General features: G+C 40.7%; 1 protein-coding gene across 1 annotated transcript in view; it reads right to left on the reverse strand.

Moving 5' to 3' along the window:
* Positions 1-477: 477 nt before the first annotated feature.
* The window catches only part of LOC109478696 (DNA-directed RNA polymerase I subunit RPA2-like), a 25,527-nt gene continuing 3,307 nt past the window's right edge, over positions 478-22,697 (reverse strand). Inside the window, exons 3-30 of the mRNA XM_019780392.1 lie at positions 22,308-22,367; positions 21,759-21,953; positions 20,994-21,059; positions 20,401-20,475; positions 19,931-20,029; positions 19,218-19,313; positions 18,847-18,923; positions 18,073-18,219; positions 17,103-17,156; positions 16,588-16,705; positions 16,064-16,151; positions 13,316-13,422; positions 12,745-12,880; positions 11,714-11,787; positions 10,443-10,649; positions 9,670-9,822; positions 8,853-9,005; positions 8,187-8,363; positions 7,584-7,667; positions 7,242-7,299; positions 6,454-6,550; positions 5,887-6,028; positions 5,137-5,293; positions 4,314-4,439; positions 3,426-3,553; positions 2,503-2,667; positions 1,909-2,043; positions 478-1,142 (exon numbers count right to left, since the gene is read on the reverse strand). Of these exons, the coding sequence (XP_019635951.1) occupies positions 1,059-1,142; positions 1,909-2,043; positions 2,503-2,667; positions 3,426-3,553; positions 4,314-4,439; positions 5,137-5,293; positions 5,887-6,028; positions 6,454-6,550; positions 7,242-7,299; positions 7,584-7,667; positions 8,187-8,363; positions 8,853-9,005; positions 9,670-9,822; positions 10,443-10,649; positions 11,714-11,787; positions 12,745-12,880; positions 13,316-13,422; positions 16,064-16,151; positions 16,588-16,705; positions 17,103-17,156; positions 18,073-18,219; positions 18,847-18,923; positions 19,218-19,313; positions 19,931-20,029; positions 20,401-20,475; positions 20,994-21,059; positions 21,759-21,953; positions 22,308-22,367 (3,258 nt within the window). The 3' untranslated portion in view covers positions 478-1,058. The remainder of the gene's footprint in view (positions 1,143-1,908; positions 2,044-2,502; positions 2,668-3,425; positions 3,554-4,313; positions 4,440-5,136; positions 5,294-5,886; positions 6,029-6,453; positions 6,551-7,241; positions 7,300-7,583; positions 7,668-8,186; positions 8,364-8,852; positions 9,006-9,669; positions 9,823-10,442; positions 10,650-11,713; positions 11,788-12,744; positions 12,881-13,315; positions 13,423-16,063; positions 16,152-16,587; positions 16,706-17,102; positions 17,157-18,072; positions 18,220-18,846; positions 18,924-19,217; positions 19,314-19,930; positions 20,030-20,400; positions 20,476-20,993; positions 21,060-21,758; positions 21,954-22,307; positions 22,368-22,697) is intronic.

A 22,697-nucleotide genomic window follows, 5' to 3' on the forward strand; every position in this document is an offset into this window, starting at 1 on the left:
TTCAAGTGACTGTAAAGTTGTTTGTGTGAAGTAGGGCTGCGTACCTAAACGTAACATCAGGTACAGGTACAGGTACCGGTACAGAGGTTTAGGTACAGGTCCGGACCTGTACCTGTACCTGAACAATTTGAAAAATTAACACGTGTTCTTCACTTTTTCAATCATGACACAGAAACAATAATAAAGTGTTGACAACCTTGTCAGTATCTTTATCACAACCCCGGATCAGCCACACTCTAGCGATGTCTCGTGAGACTGAGGATCTCAAATCAATCGACGGTGTTTACGTCTTTTCCAGTGCTAATTTTTCGTCTTTGTGTAGGATTTACCTATCTTTAGTCATATACATGGTGTAAACTAGCTATTTCGGTATATACTCGTTACTTCATGATCCGGTATTTTGGACCTGTACCGAAACGATTTTTACGGTATTGGACCGGTACAATGTACCGGTCCGCAGCCCTAGTGTGAAGGCAGTTGTACATGTATGTTTCTGACATGGTGCTCCAAAAGCACCACCCAGTGAAGAATAGAAGTACTGCAGCCACCATGTTTTGCAGAGATCATCCAAAAATGGTTCCCAACTGGTCAAAGACTCAAGTCACTCAACACTATTCTAGAAGTTAAGTTAGCTTTAATTTATAAAAGTATTGCATCACACTTTCATTCTGACACCTTAGGCTAACAGATAGGTGAAGCTGGAAATTCATGGCACACTAGAACTTTAAGCTTTAACTAAGCTTAAAAAACTTTCATATCAACATCACTTCCGTGCCTGATTTGTACAAGTAATATCTGTATTGCATCAGCTTATGACTGTTAACAATAGTTCAATCTATTACAGTCTGTACAGTTTAGTAAAATAGTATCAATTCAAAGTCGATCCCTTACAGGCTGAATATACATTATCTCTTAGAAATATAGATAATGCAGTACATGAGACACATGACAGGTGGAGCTGTTTTACTTTCCATGTTATTTGTACCTATCTACAAGCTGTGACTATGTTTATCAATGGTTATTTAGTTTCTATGGTAACTAAGACGTTCTGCCATTGGTTACTTGGTTTCCATGGTAACCTTGATGTTCATGGCTGCGAGTTCCGCCACCAGGTAGCGGAAGACGTAAGGAACGGAGATCAGCTGTGGTGGGAGAGAGAACACAGACTTAAGACAATGTAATGTACAAAACGTTTGCCTTATCCATCTTTGACAGACAATAATCAACATGTTATTAAACTAAGCTTAGTCTACCAGCAAAATTTGCCCCTCAAAATGCAGGAAATACTCAAGATTTAAAAATATCATGTCATTTGTGTTTTTGGTTATGTATTGAAAAGGGATGTTCCCTTTATGCTCACCTTAGACCTTAGATCCTCACGTTACTTATGGATAAAAGAAATCTAAGCTTAGTTTACTAGCAAAATTTGCCCCTCAAAATGTAAGAAATGGTTTTTCTGAGGATCAAGATTTAAAACTTTTCTGGGGGATCTAGGATTGCCAGGCTAGTGCCTTCGGAGGCTGATGTGATCTTACATCAAACAAAATTGAAGAAGGAAGAAGAAGAAGAAGGTCTCCCGTGCTCTTATGCCGAGCGTAGGGTGGTGCCCATCTCCATTTCGTAGCCCATGGGCCACACACAGTTGTGCAAGGCACTACAGCAGGGGGCTAGTCCGCTGGTGGTGCTGTGTGTTTGACCTTCCCACACTTTTTCTCATATGTGCTGAGTGCTAAGCAGAGAAAGAAGTGTGTACCATTTTTAACGTCTTTGGTATGACCCAGGGTTTGAACTCACGACCTCCCGGTTACAAAGCGAGCACTCTACCAATTGAGCTATTGCACCGGTTAACAAAATTGAGATGAGGGGAAAAACGTTTTAGGCTGGCTAGAAGACAGGTTGTGTGTTTACCTGTATGAAGTCTGAATTCTGGCAGACACTGCAGTACCAACACCTGCGTGCCTGGACAGACACGGCTGCCAGCTCACTGGGCGGTTTATCCAGCAGGGGGGACAGGATACTGCCACACTGGGTACACACTCGACACTGTGGGACACAACACAACAGTAAACCATCACATGGTATTCCAGATTAGGATGAAAGAACTAATAACTACATCAAGAAATCAAAGTTTTCAGACTTCTGAATTATTTTGGCTTTTTGCGGCCTTCCCAACTGCTACACAAAATTTAAAATCAATCCACAGCTTCTCAAGTTAGAGTTGTGCATACATACAAAGCCTGCTGCAGTACCGTAGAAAAACGTCATGTGAACCATTTTCGATCTTGACATTCCATTTCACAACCTCTACTCACCTACAAAATATCATTAGGATCCATCCACAGCTTCTTGAGTTATGCTGTTGACATACATACAGACCCACACCACAGTCACTCCACCATGGCAAAACTGAAAACATACCCTTCTTGTTGAAAGTGAAGAGTCAAGGTCAAATATAAAACCCAACATTTTTCACCATCGTTTATCTACAGAAAGCACACGTACCGTTGACTTGTCGGAGCAGTTGAAGAGTCTGTCCTGTAGGAGGAAGGTCGTCCCGTGAGCCAGGAGCGAGTCTCGCTCCATCTCTCCAAACCGGATCCCGCCGGCTCGCTTCCTGCCTTTGATTGGCTGGTGGGTCACGATGTCAATGGGACCTGTAGTTCTCACCTGTGCAGGACAGTTTTTTTTAATGTTAATCCAATTTTAATGTCATTTTGCCCCAAAACTGGGGTTAGACATGCTTACATCAAGTCTTTTTTTGGAGCAGGATTTTTACAGCTGGATGCCCTTCCTAACGCCAACCCAAACCCTAGTAGGGCCCAGGATCCCTCTAACTGAGGGGGGAAATACGTGTAAAGTGCCTTTCCCAAGGACACAACGTCTGGGTGCATGTCAGGACATGTCTGGGTCCAACCCTGGGGATTGAACCTGGGTCTCCCTGCTTGACAGTCGGATGCTCTATCCACTACACCACACAGACGCCACTAGAGAGAAAGTTAAACAGTTATGAACACCTGACATTTAACACCTGTTCTGGAATATAGTACTGGTATCCAGACGTGTACAGATATGACTAAGAGAGTGTTTTGCCTGCCTGAATTTTTTTCCGTTATCTCGATTTTGTTTGACATACCATGTCAAGTGCTGAAGAAAAAATTTTTAAATCTTGACCCCCTGAAACACTATTTCCTGTAATTTATTGCTGGACTATAGTCAAAATCGTTCGACTGTTGGGGCACCATAGATGATCTGACAACTAATTCTCTCCACCCTTCTCGGTTGTCCGTTCCTCTAAACATTTCACTTCGAGTCATGCCTGTCCATTCTCTAATGTTATTCTCCCGTCTTTATTTTTGCTGTTGCCTATACCTCTTTTTTCATCCTAACAGATAATGTTGGTGTGGTCATATGGTTATGTACTATACCTGGAACTTGTCAGCCACCATGTGCCTGAGTCTCTGGTAGTACACCACTCCGATGAAGATATCAGCCTCAAACTCCTGTCCTGTCACCCCACTGTACATCCTCTCATGGCCGTAGTAGTTATATCCAGCTGTAGACACACAAAATGTTTTTATTGACTCCAATTGTCACCACAAAACAAGACTCATAAGAGCCACTCACATGTTCTGGGTTACCGTAATGGACTGTAAAGACAGATGTTCGTTTATCTTAGACTTAAAAAGAAAGTTTAACATTGTACCCATTAGACAAGATTTCTGGAATTTGGGGAAGATAAACCTGTTCTGTTTTCCCCTCCACTTTATGGTAAGTCAAGACTAAATACAGTCAAACTTGTCCAAGCCGGCCACCCAGGGACAGGTGGTCTCCTTGAAGAGGGTCGCCTCACAACATGACTAAGACATACATGTAAATGGTTTCCAAGTGGAGATTTTTTCATGTCAAACACAGTAAGCATCTTCAGTTCTGGGGTGAATGAATGTGGGGAGGGTGGTTAATGGAACAATTTACATCGTACAAAAACATAATCCAGCAGTCATGGCAAACTGGCTGGTTTCTCCATGCTAATCATCAATAATCAACATGATCGAAAATGATGTGGTCACCATGGGCAGGTATCGGGCCTTGAGTGGACCCAACTCAGGGCGGTCGTGGCCGCGTTGGCAAGGTGGTCACCTTGGACAGGTTGCTTAATGCTTCTGTCAATGGGAAAAATTTTTGGGACCGAGAAAAGCGGTCACCACGGACAGGTGGCCACCTTGAAGAGGTGGTCACCTTGGCAGGTTTGACTGTTTATCACTTACCCCCCACCCCACCCACCCCATCCCCAGAAAATGTACTGTCTACAGTACCTTCCACCAGCATGCGGCCGTAGTAATCTATGGCTGAGTTGTCCTCAGAGAAGGTGAAGGGAGTGGCGTCGTGACACAGGCCGTGCTGCGCCGCCGACTTTCCTGCCATCGACTCGATCATCATTCCTGCACAGAACAGGGGACGGGATATGTTCTATCCATGATGTACGGGATAATACTTTTTTATGAACTAAACTTAAGCCAGTCGTTTTTCCAAGTATCAGCTTTATAGTAAAGAATTCACTTTAAAGTAACAATGTGACATGAAGAAACAGTATGAAATGCTAACTGGTGACAAGTTTTATGGATGGAATTCTCTTAAATGATAAATGGATGGATGAAATTCTCTCCCTCTATCTACCTTCTCTTACGCATCCACTTACATAGTCCCTCATTCTAACTCACACACACCATATACACACTAGGAAACTTTATCGCACGAGAAATGTACAGGGTACAACACATGCAATCTTCATCTTCTGCTATATAAGCCACACTTCAAGATATATACATATAAGCACAGACACAAGCAAACACACACATGCACACCTTTCCATACCAATTGTCATTCTGGAAGGAAAGCCATGAGGGTTCAAGATACATGTGTAATATCAGGTGTCAGCCCTCCCTCTGTGAACATATACACACACGCACGCTCGCACACACACACACACCTATTGTCATTCTGGAAGGAAAGCCATGTGGGTTGAAGATGATATCAGGAGTCAGTCCCCCCTCTGTGAACACATACATTTGTATATGCACACAATCGAACACGCACGTGGGCGAACGCATGCACACACACACAAACACCTCTCCATACCTATTGTCATTCTGGAAGGAAAGCCGTGAGGGTTGAAGATGATATCAGGAGTCAGCCCCCCCTCTGTGAACGGCATGTCCTCCACCGGCCACTGCTGACTGCACACACCCTTCTGTCCATGTCGACTGGAGAACTTGTCACCAATGATGGGATTTCTCTGAACAAAAGAGATAAGATATGTTGGTGAAGGTTAGATAAGATTGGGTATAACAGGTCGTTCTGTGTAATATAGCTAGGGCAGTTATACCAGCTATACAGATACAGAAACTCATCTGTTTTGGTAGAATCCATAGTTATAGAGTTCAAGCTTTGTTCCAACACAAAGATTAAAATGAAAACTTATGGTGAGTTTACCTTTTGTGTTGGAACAAAGCTTGAACTCTGAGTAAAGAGACTCTTTTTACACTACCAAGTCTTTTATTCAGCTGACGTTTCGGTGACCGTCTGTCACCTTCATCAGCGCAATTCTGACTGGTTTACATAGCACTGCAGCACAGGTGTCGCTGCTATAGATGCATTCCAAAACGTACAATATGGATACATCTATAGCAGCGGCACCTGTGCTGCAGTGCAATGTGAACCAGTCAGAACTGCCCTGAGGAAGGTGACAGACGGTCACCGAAACGTCGGCTGAATAAAAGACTTGGTTGTGTAAAAACAGCCTCTTTACTCAGTGAATTACCAACCTGATGAAACTATTCACGCAAGCTTGAACTCGATAACGAAAGAAACAGAAACTGTTGTTCTTACATTGATCCTCATGACTATGGCAACCTTGTTTAGGTCTGACGTTCCCTGGTCATTGCCCAGGACCTTGATGTTGTCCACTATGGCCTTCTCCTGGTTCTTGTAGAAAACCACTCTGGCCTCGCCTGTCTGCTTATCCACATAGCTGGGTACAAAGGACAGGCATGTTTGTGAAGGAATTCCAGAGATATTACAAAATACTGGTATCAAAATACTGGAAACAGGTAACTTGTTACAGGCAAACTTGTCTAAGATGACCACTCACAACGCTGAGGCTTCTTAGACAAAAAAAAAAAGGCAAGGCAACAAGACAAGATAGAGATGCAGATTTCAAAGTTCATACAGACTGATACATACATGTATATTAAACATGTACATGTACAAGAAGCATGAGCCTTGGATTTTGAGACACTATTATCAGCAGACTTTTGATGCTTTTTCTTATCATACAAACCTATATGGGTACTGTGTTCTTGACCGAGAAAAAGTAGTGGCTATGGCCAGGTGGCCAGCTTGTAGAGGTGGTGGCTTGGGCAAGTTTGACTGCATTTGCAAATCAAGTCGCCTTACCTGTAGTATGGGTCACCTGACTCCAGCTTGGACCCAATGGGAGGTAGTCCATCATCATCAAGCCTGCCCTCGGCCCTTTTGTCTCCTGCTGCACATCCTGTATAAAACACAAACAATGGACCAGTCATAAACACATCAACCTTTCCAGCTGTCTCAAATTTTACTGTGCCATAAAAAGTTACAGCAGTCTTCTTCATAATGACATTCACACAAAAGCACAGTTTGCTGTAACACTGTTCACACTATTGGTGCTGTCCTTGGTGCTGATTGGCCTTAAGACTTACAGTGCTTGTTCCTACAGTTACTGTTCACTGTTGGTGCTGTCCTTAGTACTATTTTTACCTTTTTTTACCCTTGTCCCTATTGTTACTGTTCACACTAGAGTGCTGTCCTTGGTGCTGATTGACCTTCACACTTACAATACATGTTCCTGCTGTTACTGTTCACACTATTGTGCTGTTCTTGGTTCTAATTGGCCTTTATGTTTACAATGCCTGTCCTTACTGTCCTGTTCACACTATTTATGCTGTCCTTGGTGCTGTTTGACCATCACACTTACAATGCCTGTTCCTGCTATTACTGTTCACACTAGTGTGCTGTCCTAGGTGCTGATTGACCTTTACACTGATGCGGTACAGTAAAAAGCCCTTTCTATGTGTGGTAGCACAATAAATAGTGCATATAACAGTAGCCAAGCACACCTCTACTAGCAGTAGATGACAGAGCTTACTTGCACATCAGAACAACAAGGAGAAAATATTCTAACATAAATACCGGTAGTCACTTACCAAACACAAGAGTTACTGGGCCTCTGTTACTCTGAGCAAGGTCCCTCAAACTGATGATCTGGGACATGAAAGCAAAAGGCACAATAAGTTTCGTTTCACCAGCATTGTTAAAAGCTTTTCATAGTCTAGTTCTCACAAAGCAACATCCCAATCAACAGTCTGCTACTTTGTGGTAAGTCAACAGGGTATGGTTTTGATAAAACTGATGCTTATTCTATGATTGAGCTCTACACACCATTATGACTCTGATAAACGATTTCCCTGCGTTATTCAAAGATGTTTCTGATCTCCTTTTAGTTGTGAAATGAGTAGATTGTATTGAGTACAAATACATTGACGTACCTCTGTTTTGTAGATGGTGCCATGGCCAAATCCTCTCTCCAATGACGACTTGTTAAGAATCATGGCATCCTCCATGTCATATCCCTAAAAAATGTGTCCAAAGTCAAGTTTATTGTTGGAGTTTGAAATTTACCTTGGAAGCTCTTATGTAATGGAATACCATTGAACAAGAATCAATCTTCTCCAACCCCCACTATGCTGTCAAGCCACTCTGTTCAGACAAACAGATACACAAACTCACAGCTCAGCCGCCCAAAACAATACGTTCTTACCCAAAAGCAACTGCTATTAACAGTCAGAAAATCTCATTGGTAGAATGTAGGAGATTGAGATTTTCTTGGGTACAGCCAGCAATTCTCTCACCTTGCTTGTGTTTCGGTGTCTATCAAACACCTTCCTCAGAGCTTCTGACTGGAGTTCTGCTTTTTGCTGCTATATGTAGCCAATGTACACGTAGGTGGTGTTTTTGTGGCAAGAACACATGCAGCAGCAAAAAGCAGTACTCTAGTCAGAAGCTCTGAGGGAAGTTCAAAAACGTAAAATGTAAGTCAGGTGAAAGAAGTACTGGTTGCGTGAAGAAAATCCCAACATCCTGCTACTCACAGTATAAGAAATGACAGCGACGACGGCGTTTGTTCCCAGTGGGTAGTCGTCCATGTGGTAGTGATCGTAGGCGTACGGTCGGACCGTGGGGGACTGGGGGTTCTGGATCCGGTATAGCTTGTTGTCCGTCCGGTGTCCAAACGCATGGAGGGGGGTCCCCATGGTCTGTTTACCCATCTAGAGGACAGGAAAATGGTTTCAGGAGTCAACCAAAATTGGAGATTTCAGACTTGTGACAATCCTTAGCTTCCTAAATTTCTCTATGTCAAACTCTAATTTCTACAGGCTCCTGGAGATCTTTGACCTCCTGTCATTCTACCTGTCAATCTGTCTCCCCACATGCTGCCAACCTACTCTGCCTGAACAGATGCACAAATCAACAGGTCAGCCACCCAAAAAAATACATTGCACTTCTGCAACTGAAGACAACAATACAGCAAGACTTGCATCATTCAGAGCTTTGGGACAATGACAGTGCTGAGATGGAATTCAGCTGGTTTTGACCTAATTTGTCTTTCTCAAGAATGAGACTTGCATTTTTGTCACGTTCCTTGTACAATAACCACCAACATATGCTGATATGTACTTTGACCAACACTTTCAATATGTTGGTTTTTAAAACACACTTCCTGACACACAGTATAACAGCTATACAAGTCAACAGACCTGACATTGGTACATGTTCCGTGGGCTCTGGTTGAAGTCGGAGAAGGGGGTGAAACTGGCGGCAACACTCAGGATGGAGGTCTCCCTCAGCTCCTGGTGAGTCGTCACACCGGGGTGGGCCTCCTCTGGTCTCACACAGATGTTCATATAGACCTGAAGGACAGGGCAGAAACACCGGTGTGACACCCAAATCAAGTGTATCAACTGTTCTTTTCTGCCTGTGTTGGTTTCTTATGCCCTTATTCTTCTGGAAAAATGTTTTGTACTCCCCCTTTAAAGACAAAATGCTTTTAACTGAATGTACCGGTACTGGTTTTGTCTTTTGTATATTTCAATAGAACTCATTATTTTCCTAGAACTATCATAGAGTGGAATAGTTGAGGCATCATCACCAGATAGCTTTTAACAACTGCAGTTAGATGTAAAGATTGGGTGTAAAAAACAGGTCGCATTAACAGGAAATAATTCAAAAAAAAGAAATAACCCTAACATCTCCAGACCAAAATTTAGAACTGAAAGACTGAGAATATCCTTCCTCTTTCAGGCAATAAGCCTCAGTAATCAAGATCTGTAAATAGTTCGCCTCCGTTTTTTACGGACCCATCAATATCTGTAACTTTTCTTGCTCAAATCGTCAATGCCATTCTTTTTAATGTGTATTCCTGAAGTTCATAATATTTGTGAACAACCAAGTACAATGGTCTATGTCGCTCTGTACTTAACGTGTGTTCTCAAAGTTTTTAATCTATAACACTTTGTGTAATTCAGCCAAGTTGGCTACCAATGCAATGTGAATAAAATTTTGTTTTCAACTGACCTGTTCAAATGATCCAATCATCTCGACCGTGCCTGTGAACAGGTTTCTGACAGGCCTCATCATGCGTGCAGGCGTGGTGAACAGGAACAGGCCGGGGAACTGGCTGGCCTTGCCTGTCTTCGGCACCAGCACAATCTCTGTCATCACTGGGATCTGGGGTGGAAATCCAACATACTGGTAATGTGTTCAACTGGAGCCAAATAATTTTGCTGTTGTCTTATGCCAAAGGGCTATACATATACAGATAGATCACATTGGCAGAATGCACTGCGCCTAAGCGAAACCCTGATTTTTCACAATTTTCTTTGGATCTTTAGTCAACATTGCATAAGAATTTTGTCTGTTGCAGACGATATCTTTTCCAACATAACATTTTGAAACTACAGACAGGATGTTAACCTTATATACACCAGTACGACCTTACATGAGACATTCTGCCAAAGTGGTATGCACAATACATTACGGGTTTTGCTCAGGTGCAGTACGTTCTGCCAACATGCTTACAGATAGGAGATCGACAAAATGATGCAGTATTTGTAGCATTGACAATCAAACATAATTATAATTTTTTTGCAAAATCCAAGATGACAAACTGTGAGGGAAAGGAGTTATGATAAGTCAAATATATCCAGCACTGGGTCAAAGTTCATTTTGAGTTGGAGTAGTTTAATTTTCAACTCAGATGAACTTTCATGCCAAGAAATTTTAATCATATTGCATAAGTCTCTGATATGTTTCATTTCAGCGCACTCATGTATTCTACATTTACTGACCTTCCCCTCTCTAGTGACCTTCAGCATCCTGAGTTTCTTGGCCATGTCAGGTGCCATGTTAGCTGCCACCCTTCCCACCACTTTGCCATCCTGCAGTACTGTATAACACTCACTAGGGGGAGCCGGTGGAGGGCTGTCCAAGGGAGCCATACCCAGGGAGCAAAGGAGCTTGGGAATGTGAACTGTGGAAGGCTGCAACGTAACGGCCTGAAAATGTGTGGAAATGATGAAAAAGATGTTAGTGTTGTACATTAGTGAAGGTTACACATTCAAGTAAACGAGTCATAGACAATTTTCAAACTTCACTACTGGATAAATTAGAGAAGATATTACTTCTGGACTTCCAGAAGTAATCTCTGTAATTTATCCAGTAGTAGAGTTTTATAAGCTAGCCTGATATCTAGGGTATTCACAATGTGTTGGATTGGTTTGGTAGTTTGTAGTTTACCTATGAGGCTAGCTATAGTTCTTGAAAAAAAGGCAAATACAAGTTTCTGTTAAAATGTAATCATACAAATTATACATCTGTCTACTTGCTCACTTTTAACTTATACAGACGCGAAATATTAGATTTAGTTTTAATTTTCAAATGTTTCTCAGGTTTGTACGACATAGATATTGACAATTTCCTAATCTTTCCACATCCCTACTTGAGAGCACATAATCTGGCCAAATTGACTCCAAGAAAATGCCATACTACGACTTTTAAGCACTCTTTTTTCTTACGAATTGTTCACATATGGAATGCCCTTCCAACAGAAATCAGACGCCTCAGGTTAACTCCAAATTCATCAGTCAAACGTTTTAAACAAGCCGTATCCAAACACTACCTACATTTACTGTCCACCCATTTCGACGTTTACAATATTAGTACCTGGTCTAACTGTTAACGAACTTACTCATCCATTATATTTCTCAGCCACTATCGTCATTATCATTATTATTATTATCATTATTATTATTGTTATTCTTATATTTTGTATATTCATGTTTTTATTATTTCTTATTTGTTTGGAGGAGTCAGCTTTGTTAAAGGATTCCATCCTGTTACTGAACTCCTCTCAGTTTCTTCTCTGAAAATCTTGATAAATAAATAAATAAATCTTCCAGAGGCTAAAAAATATTCCTACTCTGAATCCAGGTCTTTTCCATCATTCAATTAAGAAATGTACACAGACATTTTTTAAGTAGCTTCACAACAATGATAACTAATGTACAAAACAAATACAAGTAAACAAGTCTAGATTGAAAAAAAAAAGGTGACCTCTGACCTCACAACTGGCAGTCATGTGATTGAGCAGCCCACATGGAGCTCCGTCAGGGGTGTGCACAGGACACAGGAACCCTGGGTAATGAGACAGCAAAAAGAAAAACCATAATGTTTAAAAACTGTTTTCTGAGGCCATTATAATCATGTAGAAGACAAGTGTATTAGCTTATCTTTCTTTTAATACAGCATTTTTGGATATGACTGACAAGGGTAAAAATGAACGTGTCTATTTCATGGACAAGTCGTTCTTGCATCTAACATTACTAAATGATTTGATATAGTGTGACATTTACATGTACAATATTCACTCTTGCTGTTTCCGTTCACACTTTCTATACTGTCCTTGGTGCTAATTGACCTTTACATTTACAGTACTTGTCTCTGTTGATACTGTTCACTGATGGTGCTGTCCTTGGCACTGACCTTCAAACAACACTTGTCGCTGCTGTTACTATTCACCAGTGGTGCTGTCATTGGTGCTGATTGGCCTTTACACTTACAACACTTGTCTCTGTGGTTACTGTTCACTGATGGTGCTGTCCTTGGTGCTGATTGACCTTTACACTTACAACACTTGTATCTGTTGTTACTGTTCACTGATGGTGCTGTCCTTGGTGCTGATTGACCTTTACACTTACAACACTTGTCTCTGTTGTTACTGTTCACTGATGGTGCTGTCCTTGGTGCTGATTGACCTTTACACTAACAACACTTGTCGCTATTGTTACTGTTCACTGATGGTACTGTCCTTGGTGCTGATTAACCTTCAAACAACACTTGTCGTTATTGTTACTGTTCATTTATGGTGCTGTCCTTGGTGCTGATTGACCTTTACACTTACAATACTTGTCTCTGTTGTTACTGTTCACTAATGGTGCTGTCCTAGGTACTGATTGACCTTCACACTGACCATGCTTGTCCCGACTGTTACAGTTCACAATCTTAGTGCTGTCCTTGGTACTGATTGACCTTTACAGCTGTACAACACTACCCATGCACTACTCTATGTTAGTGAGTACCCGACAGTCTCACCCCATGCTTCTGGCAGTAGTTTCCTGACGGACGTGGTTCTCATCTCGGCGAAGAACGCTCCACGGTGCACGCAGCGGAAGTGGGACAGGTACCGCATGAAGTTCAACTTGTCTGCCACGACAGTCAGGCCTGCCGTCTGAGGAAACAAAACAACAAAAGTAAGATTTCAGACATATTTCAGCAGACAAAAAACAAGACTGCAGTTCCACGAAATTCCACTAGGAGGCCCACTCAAATACCACATCTTCCTGAGTGTGACTGCAATTTGCTACTGATGAATCATGACCATAGAAGGTCTAGAACATGAGATATCAAAACTGGAAGTTCTGCTGCAGTACCATGAAATGTCACTAGGTGACTTCTAGCAAAATGCCTGCAGTTCCATGAAATTCCACTGGGAGGCTCACACAAATACCACATCCTTCTGAGTATGACTGCAACCTGCTACTAATAAATCATGACCATAGAAGGTCTAGAACATGAGATATCAAAACTGGAACTTCTCCTGCAGTACCATGAAATGTCACTAGGTGTGCAGTACCATGAAATGTCACTAGGTGTGCAGTCTTACCTGCATCAGTCCCAGGTTAGACTTGGACACCACGGATCCTGTAGCCATGAAGTGTTCCATTCCTCTGGTCACGTCACTACACAGTCTCATCGCACTCATCATCTCAACTGCAACAACAAAACATTTGTAATTATTTCACTCCATACTTAAGTATGGAGGGAAATACTGTTTTTACTGATGATTCTCCTCCTCCTTCTTCTTCTCCTCCTGCCATTTCTTTAAATTGATTCAATTCCTTCATTTTTGGGCCAAACGACCTGGAATTTCGTATAAAGGTAGAGTGGGTAAATACCCCTAGGCGTTTTTTTATTTTTTTTGATACAAGCTTTTACAATCGTTTTATTTGCGTTTTTAGCTGTTCCCATAGGAAAGTACTGTGGGGCGTACGCGCGTGACGTAATAAGAAAGGAATTCGGGGGCGGGCCCAAATATGGGCATGCAAGCATGAACCTGACGCAGCCTAATCTTTTCTTCTTGCTGATTGGCTGTTGGATTTGATTGGATTAACTCAATTAACACCTGTTCAAAGCCATTCCATTTTGACAGTATGAACTCAAGTGTTTTGGTAGGTACAGCACAGGCCACGAAATACGCATCAATTTTCGAGGGACGTTCTGCGGGAGAGTGCAGGACGCTGTGCGGGACTTCCCTCGGGAGAGTGAGAGACGTCCTCCGGGAGAGTGCGATACGTTCTGCGGGAGAGTGCGGTACGTCCAGCGGGAGAGTGCGGTACGTTCTGCGGGAGCCAGACATTTTGCTCTTCTCTGTTGGAACAACGCAAGTTGGAGGTCAATGACCTGCGCCCGGCGTGTAAACAAGATTGGACAGGGAGCGGCTGTAATATCAAAGGAGCCGGCGGCTTCTGCTAGCCGGGTTGATAGTTAAGTAACATCAAGGTGGTTCAAAAGCAAACCTGATAAAGAAGGAAACCCCGTAGTTAATAGTTGAAAGTCTTGGTGGCTTGAGGCGATCGATACCGCCATGCTGTTTACTTTATATGACATACAATGCAGTGAGTGATGTGTATCGCAACGAGTTAGCTCGGTTGGTAACGCGCCAGACGGCAATCCCAGAAATTGTGAGTTCGAACCCCAGTGCATCGGATATTAACATTTTTAGCAATTTTAACATTTTTAACAATTTTATCAGTTTTAACAATTTTATCAGTTTTAACGATTTTAACAATTCTGCATTTTAACAATTTCAACATTTTTTTTTATTTTCGTTGTTTTGCTTTTAACATTCAAAAACTGATTGTCTTACTCAAGAATGTCAATAACTTAGAATGTTAGTCTTTTGTATTTTTCCAACATACAAACCAAAATCACTTTGATGTTGTCACAAAAGTATGGAGCTGACAAGAGAGAATGAGTACGGTACTCTGCCAGTGTGAAGAATCTACAGAGGTATTACCAGTCACTAGTAGCAAGAGATAGACCACATTGAATGATGACGATGAGGACGAATCATATGGAGTACTATCATAGCTTAGTACAGAAATTCTACTGCTTTACTTTACTTTACTTTCTTTCACTCTGTACATGCAATTAGCTCACTGGCATGATTTTAAAAATAAAGGTTATGATAATCATATTATATGTATAGCTTATTCAATGTATGGCTTCATAGTTTATGTGATTGTTAATAAGGCCATGTTGATTTGATTGTATGGATGGCATCTGTGCGCGCATCGGTTTTCGTTAATTTAAAACTAAGTTTACGACATTCATACAAAACATCTGGAAACTAAGCAAACATACTCTGTAAATTGATTACTGTAATTCCCGATTTTTTTTCACTGTACCGCAACGTAACGCAAGCAGGAGGTCAATGTTCACGGTTTTCACTGTCACCTCTGTACCGTGAACTTATCTTTACAGTTAGGAAATAATTCCTGGACTTTCTTTTTCCTGCAACTGTCACCACCGTGAATATATAGTTCCGTGAACATGTCCATGTTTCTCAGACCGTGAAAATTTTGCTACCGTTAGTAGTAGTTGCAATTTCGTCATTAGTAGTATTTAGATACCTGCAATATGTAACTTTGAAATTGAGATAAGTGTAAAGTAAAGCTGTCGAGATTTAAAGTGCTTGTCGTTGTATCTTTGTAAAAAAAAGGGAGATAATGGCCAAGTGCCATTTTTGTAAATATCTGTCGAGATTCAAAAAGCTTGTCCTTGTATGATTGCAGTATGATTTATTCAGAATCTTCTATTTTTGTATGGGGAGGGAGATGGAGTGAAATATTACATTTGCTCCGAAGCAAATGTTGGCCTTTCTAGTATTTGGTCTTAGTTTCTATTCTATCTAGGCTTGCTAAGTGACTGTGTGGCCAAAACTTAAGTTGCTGTAGTTTTATTTAAGGTATATTAATGGAGAGGTGTGAGAAATAATGCTCTTCATTGGTACATGGTAGAAATACTGCAGAATGTCAAAATTTTGTTCCGCAATTCGTAAATAGTTTCTGCACCGTCTGCACAAGTCTGGACCGATACAAAATTGCATGTCGGCAAACATTTTACGTGCAATCTGAAAAATTGTGACACGCAAAATTAAAAGTAGAAGTTGAAGATTGTGATTCCTATAACATGTTCAAGGTGGGTCTCTCTTAAAAGTACAGAACTGATAGCTAAACATCACCTTTGTTACATTTTGTACATACATTGAAGTAACATTTGTGGAAGGTTTGAAGTGTTCTAAAGAGCCCCTATATTCTCTTTATCTCAGAACTTTATTGTTGTCACTCACCTGTGTCTAGTTTGTAGGACGGCCCCTTGTCTTGTGACCGCTTGTCGATTCCGTACCTCAACTGAGTCAGCCACAGCTCCAACTTGTCCTAAGTTAGTAAGCACAACATTACATGTAATTCACCATACACCTCTTAGTACCGTACAATATACCTCCAATATGCCTAACACTAGTAAAAGTGTACATGGCCTAGAGGTAAATGATTCTGCCACTGGACTAGAAGGTCAGAAGTTTGAGTCTTGGCTTGTGTTGTTCTTTATTCTTTATTCAAAACAGTGGTCAGCATAGCAGCAGTACATAAAAGAAGAATTATGGACCGCTGAATTGTGCTGACCTTACATAATACATGAAAATACAACGTAGGTACGAACAGAACATACAGATTCACTCATGTGTCAATGGGCTAGACTAATTGACAGGTTATAAGGCCATAGCGTACCATTGAAACTTGTTGAAAAAAGAGCTGTATACATTGTATATTGTACCTGTGGGAAATATAATTCATACTCCATGTACAAATGTACCTTGAGAATGGTGAGGTAGAGATGACCAGCTAGTAACATTTCCTGCATCATGGGAGAATCTTGGTTCTCTATCGAACATTCACCCTTGGCAAGGGCAAACAGCTTCTGGGTCATCAACCTGGGGTCACAGGTCATAGGGTTACAGGTCATACATGTAGGTCATGAGAAATTGTACAAGACAAGCAAACACTCTACAAGTTACAGAAAGGAGGTTTAAAGTCTTTTAAACCTCCTTGGTTACGGTAGGCTGTGGTAAGGTCCTGGTAGGGTCAGAGGTAAATCTGGATTTTCCACTTTTGACAGGAAAAACAAATAAACAAACAAACAAACAAACAAACAAACAAACAGAAAAACAAACAAAAATCCTGACACTGCAGTTCACACAATTTCATGACAAAGACAACATTTCTGTTAATATTAGTCAGCTATGTACTATTAAATTTATACCAAAAGCAAAAATTGAACTTGATGGAATTTTGCAATGCAGGAAATAAGCTAAATGTACATGTACTTACACAAGGGTGTTGAACTTGTCCAAGTCTGAATCTAAGTGGATGCATACACATTGTCTGCAGAGGAAAACAACAAAAAACATAACACACAATTTGTCTTGTACCCTAAATGACATCATTCCTAAAATTCAAACACCTTTATTCCTGTAATCACAAAGTGCATAGATGTAAAATCTTCCATTCAGCCATTTCTCATACATAATAAACTTTTTTAACTGAATCTCTTGGTTTTCATCAGCTATATGTGGAAAAACCACTTGTCTACAGCACTTGGGTCAGATAGCTAATGAATACTAAGATATTTCGTTGAAAATTCCAGTGAGCTAATTTCTTTTTGAGTTGAAGAACAGTTTAATTTTCATTATCATATAGCCGGACGGCGTGGACCAATCAGAGGCCCGGATACCCGTGCTGTTATTTCCCGATAACAGCACATGTGGTGTTATGGCGGAATAACAGCACATGTCGTGTTATGGCTGATACCATTATGTTATAGGGTATAGGGGCATGCGACTCTTTCTGTAAACCTTTGTAGCATTTTTCTGTCCAATAAACTTTTTTGTTTAGCTTCATTTAAACTACAATTTGCATTAAATGAAATTATCCATATTTGTTTTAAAGCGTATAATATATTTGAATGTATTTTTATGTATGTATATATATTAAAGCTGTTGTATTTCAAACAGGAATTGTGTTGATTGACAGTTTGGATAGGCTATATGATAATAATTTTAATGCACTGCCTTTTCCTCGTTGTATATGGTGTCATAACTGCATGGGCAGCTGCCATAACCACCTCATAAACCACCTCGTTCGCTTCGCTCACACGGTGGTTTATTCGGTGGTTATGGCAGCTGCTCATGCAGTTATGACACCATATACAACTCGGGGCAGTGCATTAACCCTTTATTATATGTCCTGTAATTACAAAACAAACTATGTGTAATAAATAATAACGAAACTGAGAACTGACCTGAGTAGAAACTGCCCCACCTCCTCATCTGTGTACCAGTCTGGTACAGGTAGCTTTACTCTGAATCTCTCTCCGATATACTTCAGGATCCCAGCCTGGGTCATCAGACCTTCATTCTGGGCTTGTCTCAGCATACTCGCTACACATCTGGGCAAAAAGGAAGGTCTTATATAAAACCTGTTCTGGCATCTGTATCTGTATCTGTATAGCTGGTATAACTGCCCTTTGGCGTAACACACCAGCTTCGCAGGCATGCGGCACAGCGGCAGCTGGCTACATTATACCGAATGTCTTGTTACACCTAACCTTTGAACATCTAATTTCAAACATTGTTTAAAAAGCTATCTAATGACAGGTATTCCATGAATAATTTCATCAGGTTGGTAGGAGACTGTCTGATTTTTGTAGGAGGTAAATGATGGTCACCAAAACATTGGATGTGAAAACTGTTAGATAAAGTACCTTCTTATACTCTTACAGGTGTAATCTTTTATGAACACTGCACTAGTGTAAGCACAATGAAGGAATGAAGGGGGGATACAGGCTTAGTCATGTTTGGGACTGTATTCTCTTCACTACAGCTCCATCTAGCAATGCTGATGGGAAGTACAACCAATCAGTACTACTGTCCTTCAGAAGGAAGCAGGTGGTGATTGTTACCGTATCCATTGAATTACCAGCCTGATGAAACTATTGACAGATATACATAGTACATGTATTGTTTTCTTCTTGCCAGTACCAGGAAACAAAAAAGATATAAAAAAAACATCTTACCCTTTAAAGAAAGAGTTGTCTTCTTTCCCCTTAATGAGCTCACTATAGATGTGTTTGTCTGAGGCTTCCACCAGGGCCTGAAATGGGACATGAACATAGTATCAAGGAACTTATAGCATTCATGTAAAGATGAAATTACATTATGCTAACCTAAGGAGTACATTCTGAAGCAGCAAATGTACTCCTTCAGCAGACCAACTCCCCCAGCATGTTATTTGTATATTTGGCAAATTTCCACTCTTTTCAGCTGCTTCTGAAGCCTGGCAGAGGCTAACTATCTACCCTTTATACATTTTTCAACTCCGTGTAAGGAAGGACTTAAATATTTCTGTCTTTGTCAGTGAATGCTTGAGTGTTTTCAGTGTACAAACCTTCAGGATAATGACAATCGGAACAAAGAACTGCTCCTTCTTGTAGACAAAACACAGGGTCACCGTGCCGTTGGTCAGGTAGTGGAGAACTATAGTCTGTCAGGAGAAAAAAAACTTTGTTACAGAGAAAATATGTCCTCACATAGACAGGTTATGTACATGCACTACAAAAATTTACCTTTAAGCACAATCCCTGTTCATTCAATACTTTCACAGCTAGAGAGATTTACAAATTAACTACATATTTGTTGAGGTAACTTTCCACAAAAGTCTTTTCATATTTTTCTGAAACCTATCACAAGAGTGTTCTTTTGCAGGACCAAAAGGTCGCGGGTTTGAATCCTACCATGTCACCAATCTTGTACCCTTGGGAAAGGCACTTTACACGACTTTCCTCACATCACTCATGAGGAAATGAGTACCTAGCTTTGGTTAGGGACGCCCCTCGGATAGGATGTTAAATGGAAGTCCCGTGTTTGCAAGAGCCACACCCCACGCACGTTGAAGAACCCACTGCACTTACCGGTATCGAAAAGAGTAGGGGACCTTCCCAGTGTGAGTGGTTCAAACCTTACAGTCTGGTCTTATGCAGCTTGTACTTACATGTACAAAACTGGTATGTTATGCCTAAAGGCAGTTTACCGGTTATGCGAAACAAACATACAAAGAGCCTTTAGTTTAGCCCTTTACAGTTCCAGTACTTGGTTACTTACTGCAGCTGTCTGGTCCTTGGTAACACATCTCATGGACACTCCGTACTCTGTGTACAGTTTGCCTCGTCCCTTCCAGCTAGGACGTACAATGGCCATCGGCTACAACCACAAACAGGGACAATCACATACGAGGACAATACAGAAAATAATGCCACTCTAAAATGTTGTAAAGTAACAATTATATCATCTTGAACTTCTCACAATTGCAAATAATTGTTACTACTGCTATTAAAACCATGAATTCTATCAGACAGATGACATGTCAAAAGCCCTTCTTTCCAGCAGTTTTATTCTTTAGTCCTTTGGAACTTTGTAAATTGTAGGCCTCTGATGTAAACTTGATGCATACAGGAAAACAGTAACAACATACTGACACTTGACAGTTAGTACAGTAGAAAAAATTCAGCAGATCCATTTGTGAATGAAAAGAATTTTGAAAAGAAAGGTGAAGAACAGTCTAAGAAGCTTACATAATTCCTCCTTGGCATGACCAGCATTCTCACAACCTTCTCAATGCCATTGTTGATAAAGTACCCTCCCATTTCCTGCAGAAGAGATAAATTTTAAAAATCAGTTTAGTTTGTTACCTCTTTTTATACCTTTTTATTAGTATTAATAAAAATTGAAATATGTTAAAGTGTCTTCATCATTGGACATTTGTAGAAATGGAACAGTTAAATACATGAACCAGGGCAAATAAATTGACCACCTAAAAAGTTTCATTCTACTCCATGCTGAGCATAGGGGTGGTGCCCATTTCCATTTCTGTAGCCTTTGGGCCACACAGTTGTGCAAGGGGACTAGCCCGATGGTAGTGTTGTGTGTTTGACCTTTCCACACTCTTTCTCATAGACGTTGAGTGCTAAGCAGAGAAAGCAATATGTACTTGACTATTTTTAAAGTCTTTGGAATGATCTGGCCGGAGCTTTAACTCACAACCTCCTGGTTATAAAGCGAGCATGTGTACTCTTCTCGATGGAGCTATTGACCACATAGCTTACACAAAAGACAATGTTCTATAATACAAGATCCAGGAATGATATACATGTATTGTGAATCTTACCTCAGCTTCCTCATGTCTTTTGATGAGCTCTGCAGGAGTTAGTTTAGATAAATTACAGTGGGCAGACTGGAAGTACAAAAAGTAATGGAGTTAAAGTCAGAACTGGCAAGGTAAAACACCAAAGACAGATGAATTTTGAAGTTTATTTCTTGTTGTCTTGTTGAAGAGCATGAATTGCTTGTGGTAACTTGGATTAAAAGTCAACCAAGGTTAATGTAGATGTGAAAGTTCATCATATATTTAAAGAAATCTTTAAGACATCCAACATATGTTTTGTTTAATCTAAGTGAAGACCAGACATCAGAGATTTCAGACTTCCCATATTTAAGTTTGCGATCCTCAAATTTCTCCTGGCCAGATTCAAAGACTTTAACCTGTCATTCTGCTTGTCAATCTTACCCCCATCTACATACTGCCACATCAACTTACCCTGTCCATACAAACAGATAAAACATAGAAGTAATGAAGTCATTCACAATTTAACCTCCTGACCTTGAAAAGTAATTTTCACAATTTAATTGACCTCCTGACCTTGAAAAGTAATTTTTCACAATTTGACCTCCTGACATTGAAAAGTAATTTTTCAAAATTTGACCTCCTGACCTTGAAAAGTAATTTTCACAATTTGACCTCCTGACCTTGAAAAGTAATTTTCACAATTTGACCTCCTGACCTTCACAATTTGACCTCCTGACCTCCAAAAGCAATTTTCACAATTTGACCTCCTGACCTCCAAAAGCAATTTTCACAATTTGACCTCCTGACCTTGACCATGAGGGGGATTTCTCCCAGCATGCTCTCCACTGACCCCTGGTTGACCCCGTCCACGCTCCAGGCGATGCGGGCCTGTAAACCAGCACGGTATGTCGTCCCTCGCTCACGACATTCTGCGGGGAACACCTTCAACGTCCGAGAGAACGCGTTGCCCTGGGCAACTGTCGGAACTCCTACTGAAGCATCCTGGGAAAAACACAACTCTTGCATAAAAAATATAGGTAGTGCTTAGGTATTAAATTTAAAAAAAAAGTGGATCTATTTTTTCTACCTGTTTGCAGTGGGCTCATAACACTGTCCCAAATCATAACAGACAAAATAACACATTTTACCTTTATATATTGTTAAAAATCAGGTCCTTTACACACACAAAATCAGTTATTTACATGTATATTCTCTCTCATATTTTTGCTTTTCTTTCCCTTTGTTTATATGTCCCGGTCACTTGTTACTAACACATGCGCAACCTGCTAAAAGATAATTTGAGCTCTTCAGTTTTCTCTATGAAAATGTAACCATATGAAAGTAAGCAAAACTTACCACATAGGCTAATGATATCCTCCTACCATTTGACAACGAAAAATCCAGGTTTGGTATAGCCTGAATGAGGAAGACAGAAATGATGAAATACAGGCAGATTAATTTAAGTTGCTGCCTGATAATATAAACACTACTTCTAGTGCTTTAATAGTAATACATGTAACTATATGCAAAGAACATTGACAAGTTTTACTAGTAGTACTTGTTAGGGACTGTACGATATTTACCGGGGGGGGGGGAGGGCTGGTGCACTGGGGGGGAGGGCCATTGAAAAATATTTTGGCCTGGGGGGAGGGCCATGGAAAAAAATTTTGAGCCGGGGGGAGGGCCATCGAAAAAAAAAATCGGCCTGGGGGGGAGGCCACCGAAAAATTTTGTAAAATATGGCGT

The sequence above is a fragment of the Branchiostoma belcheri genome, unplaced genomic scaffold (genome assembly GCF_001625305.1).
Source record: "Branchiostoma belcheri isolate BF01 breed outbred unplaced genomic scaffold, Haploidv18h27 scaffold45, whole genome shotgun sequence".
Lineage (NCBI taxonomy): Eukaryota > Metazoa > Chordata > Leptocardii > Amphioxiformes > Branchiostomatidae > Branchiostoma > Branchiostoma belcheri.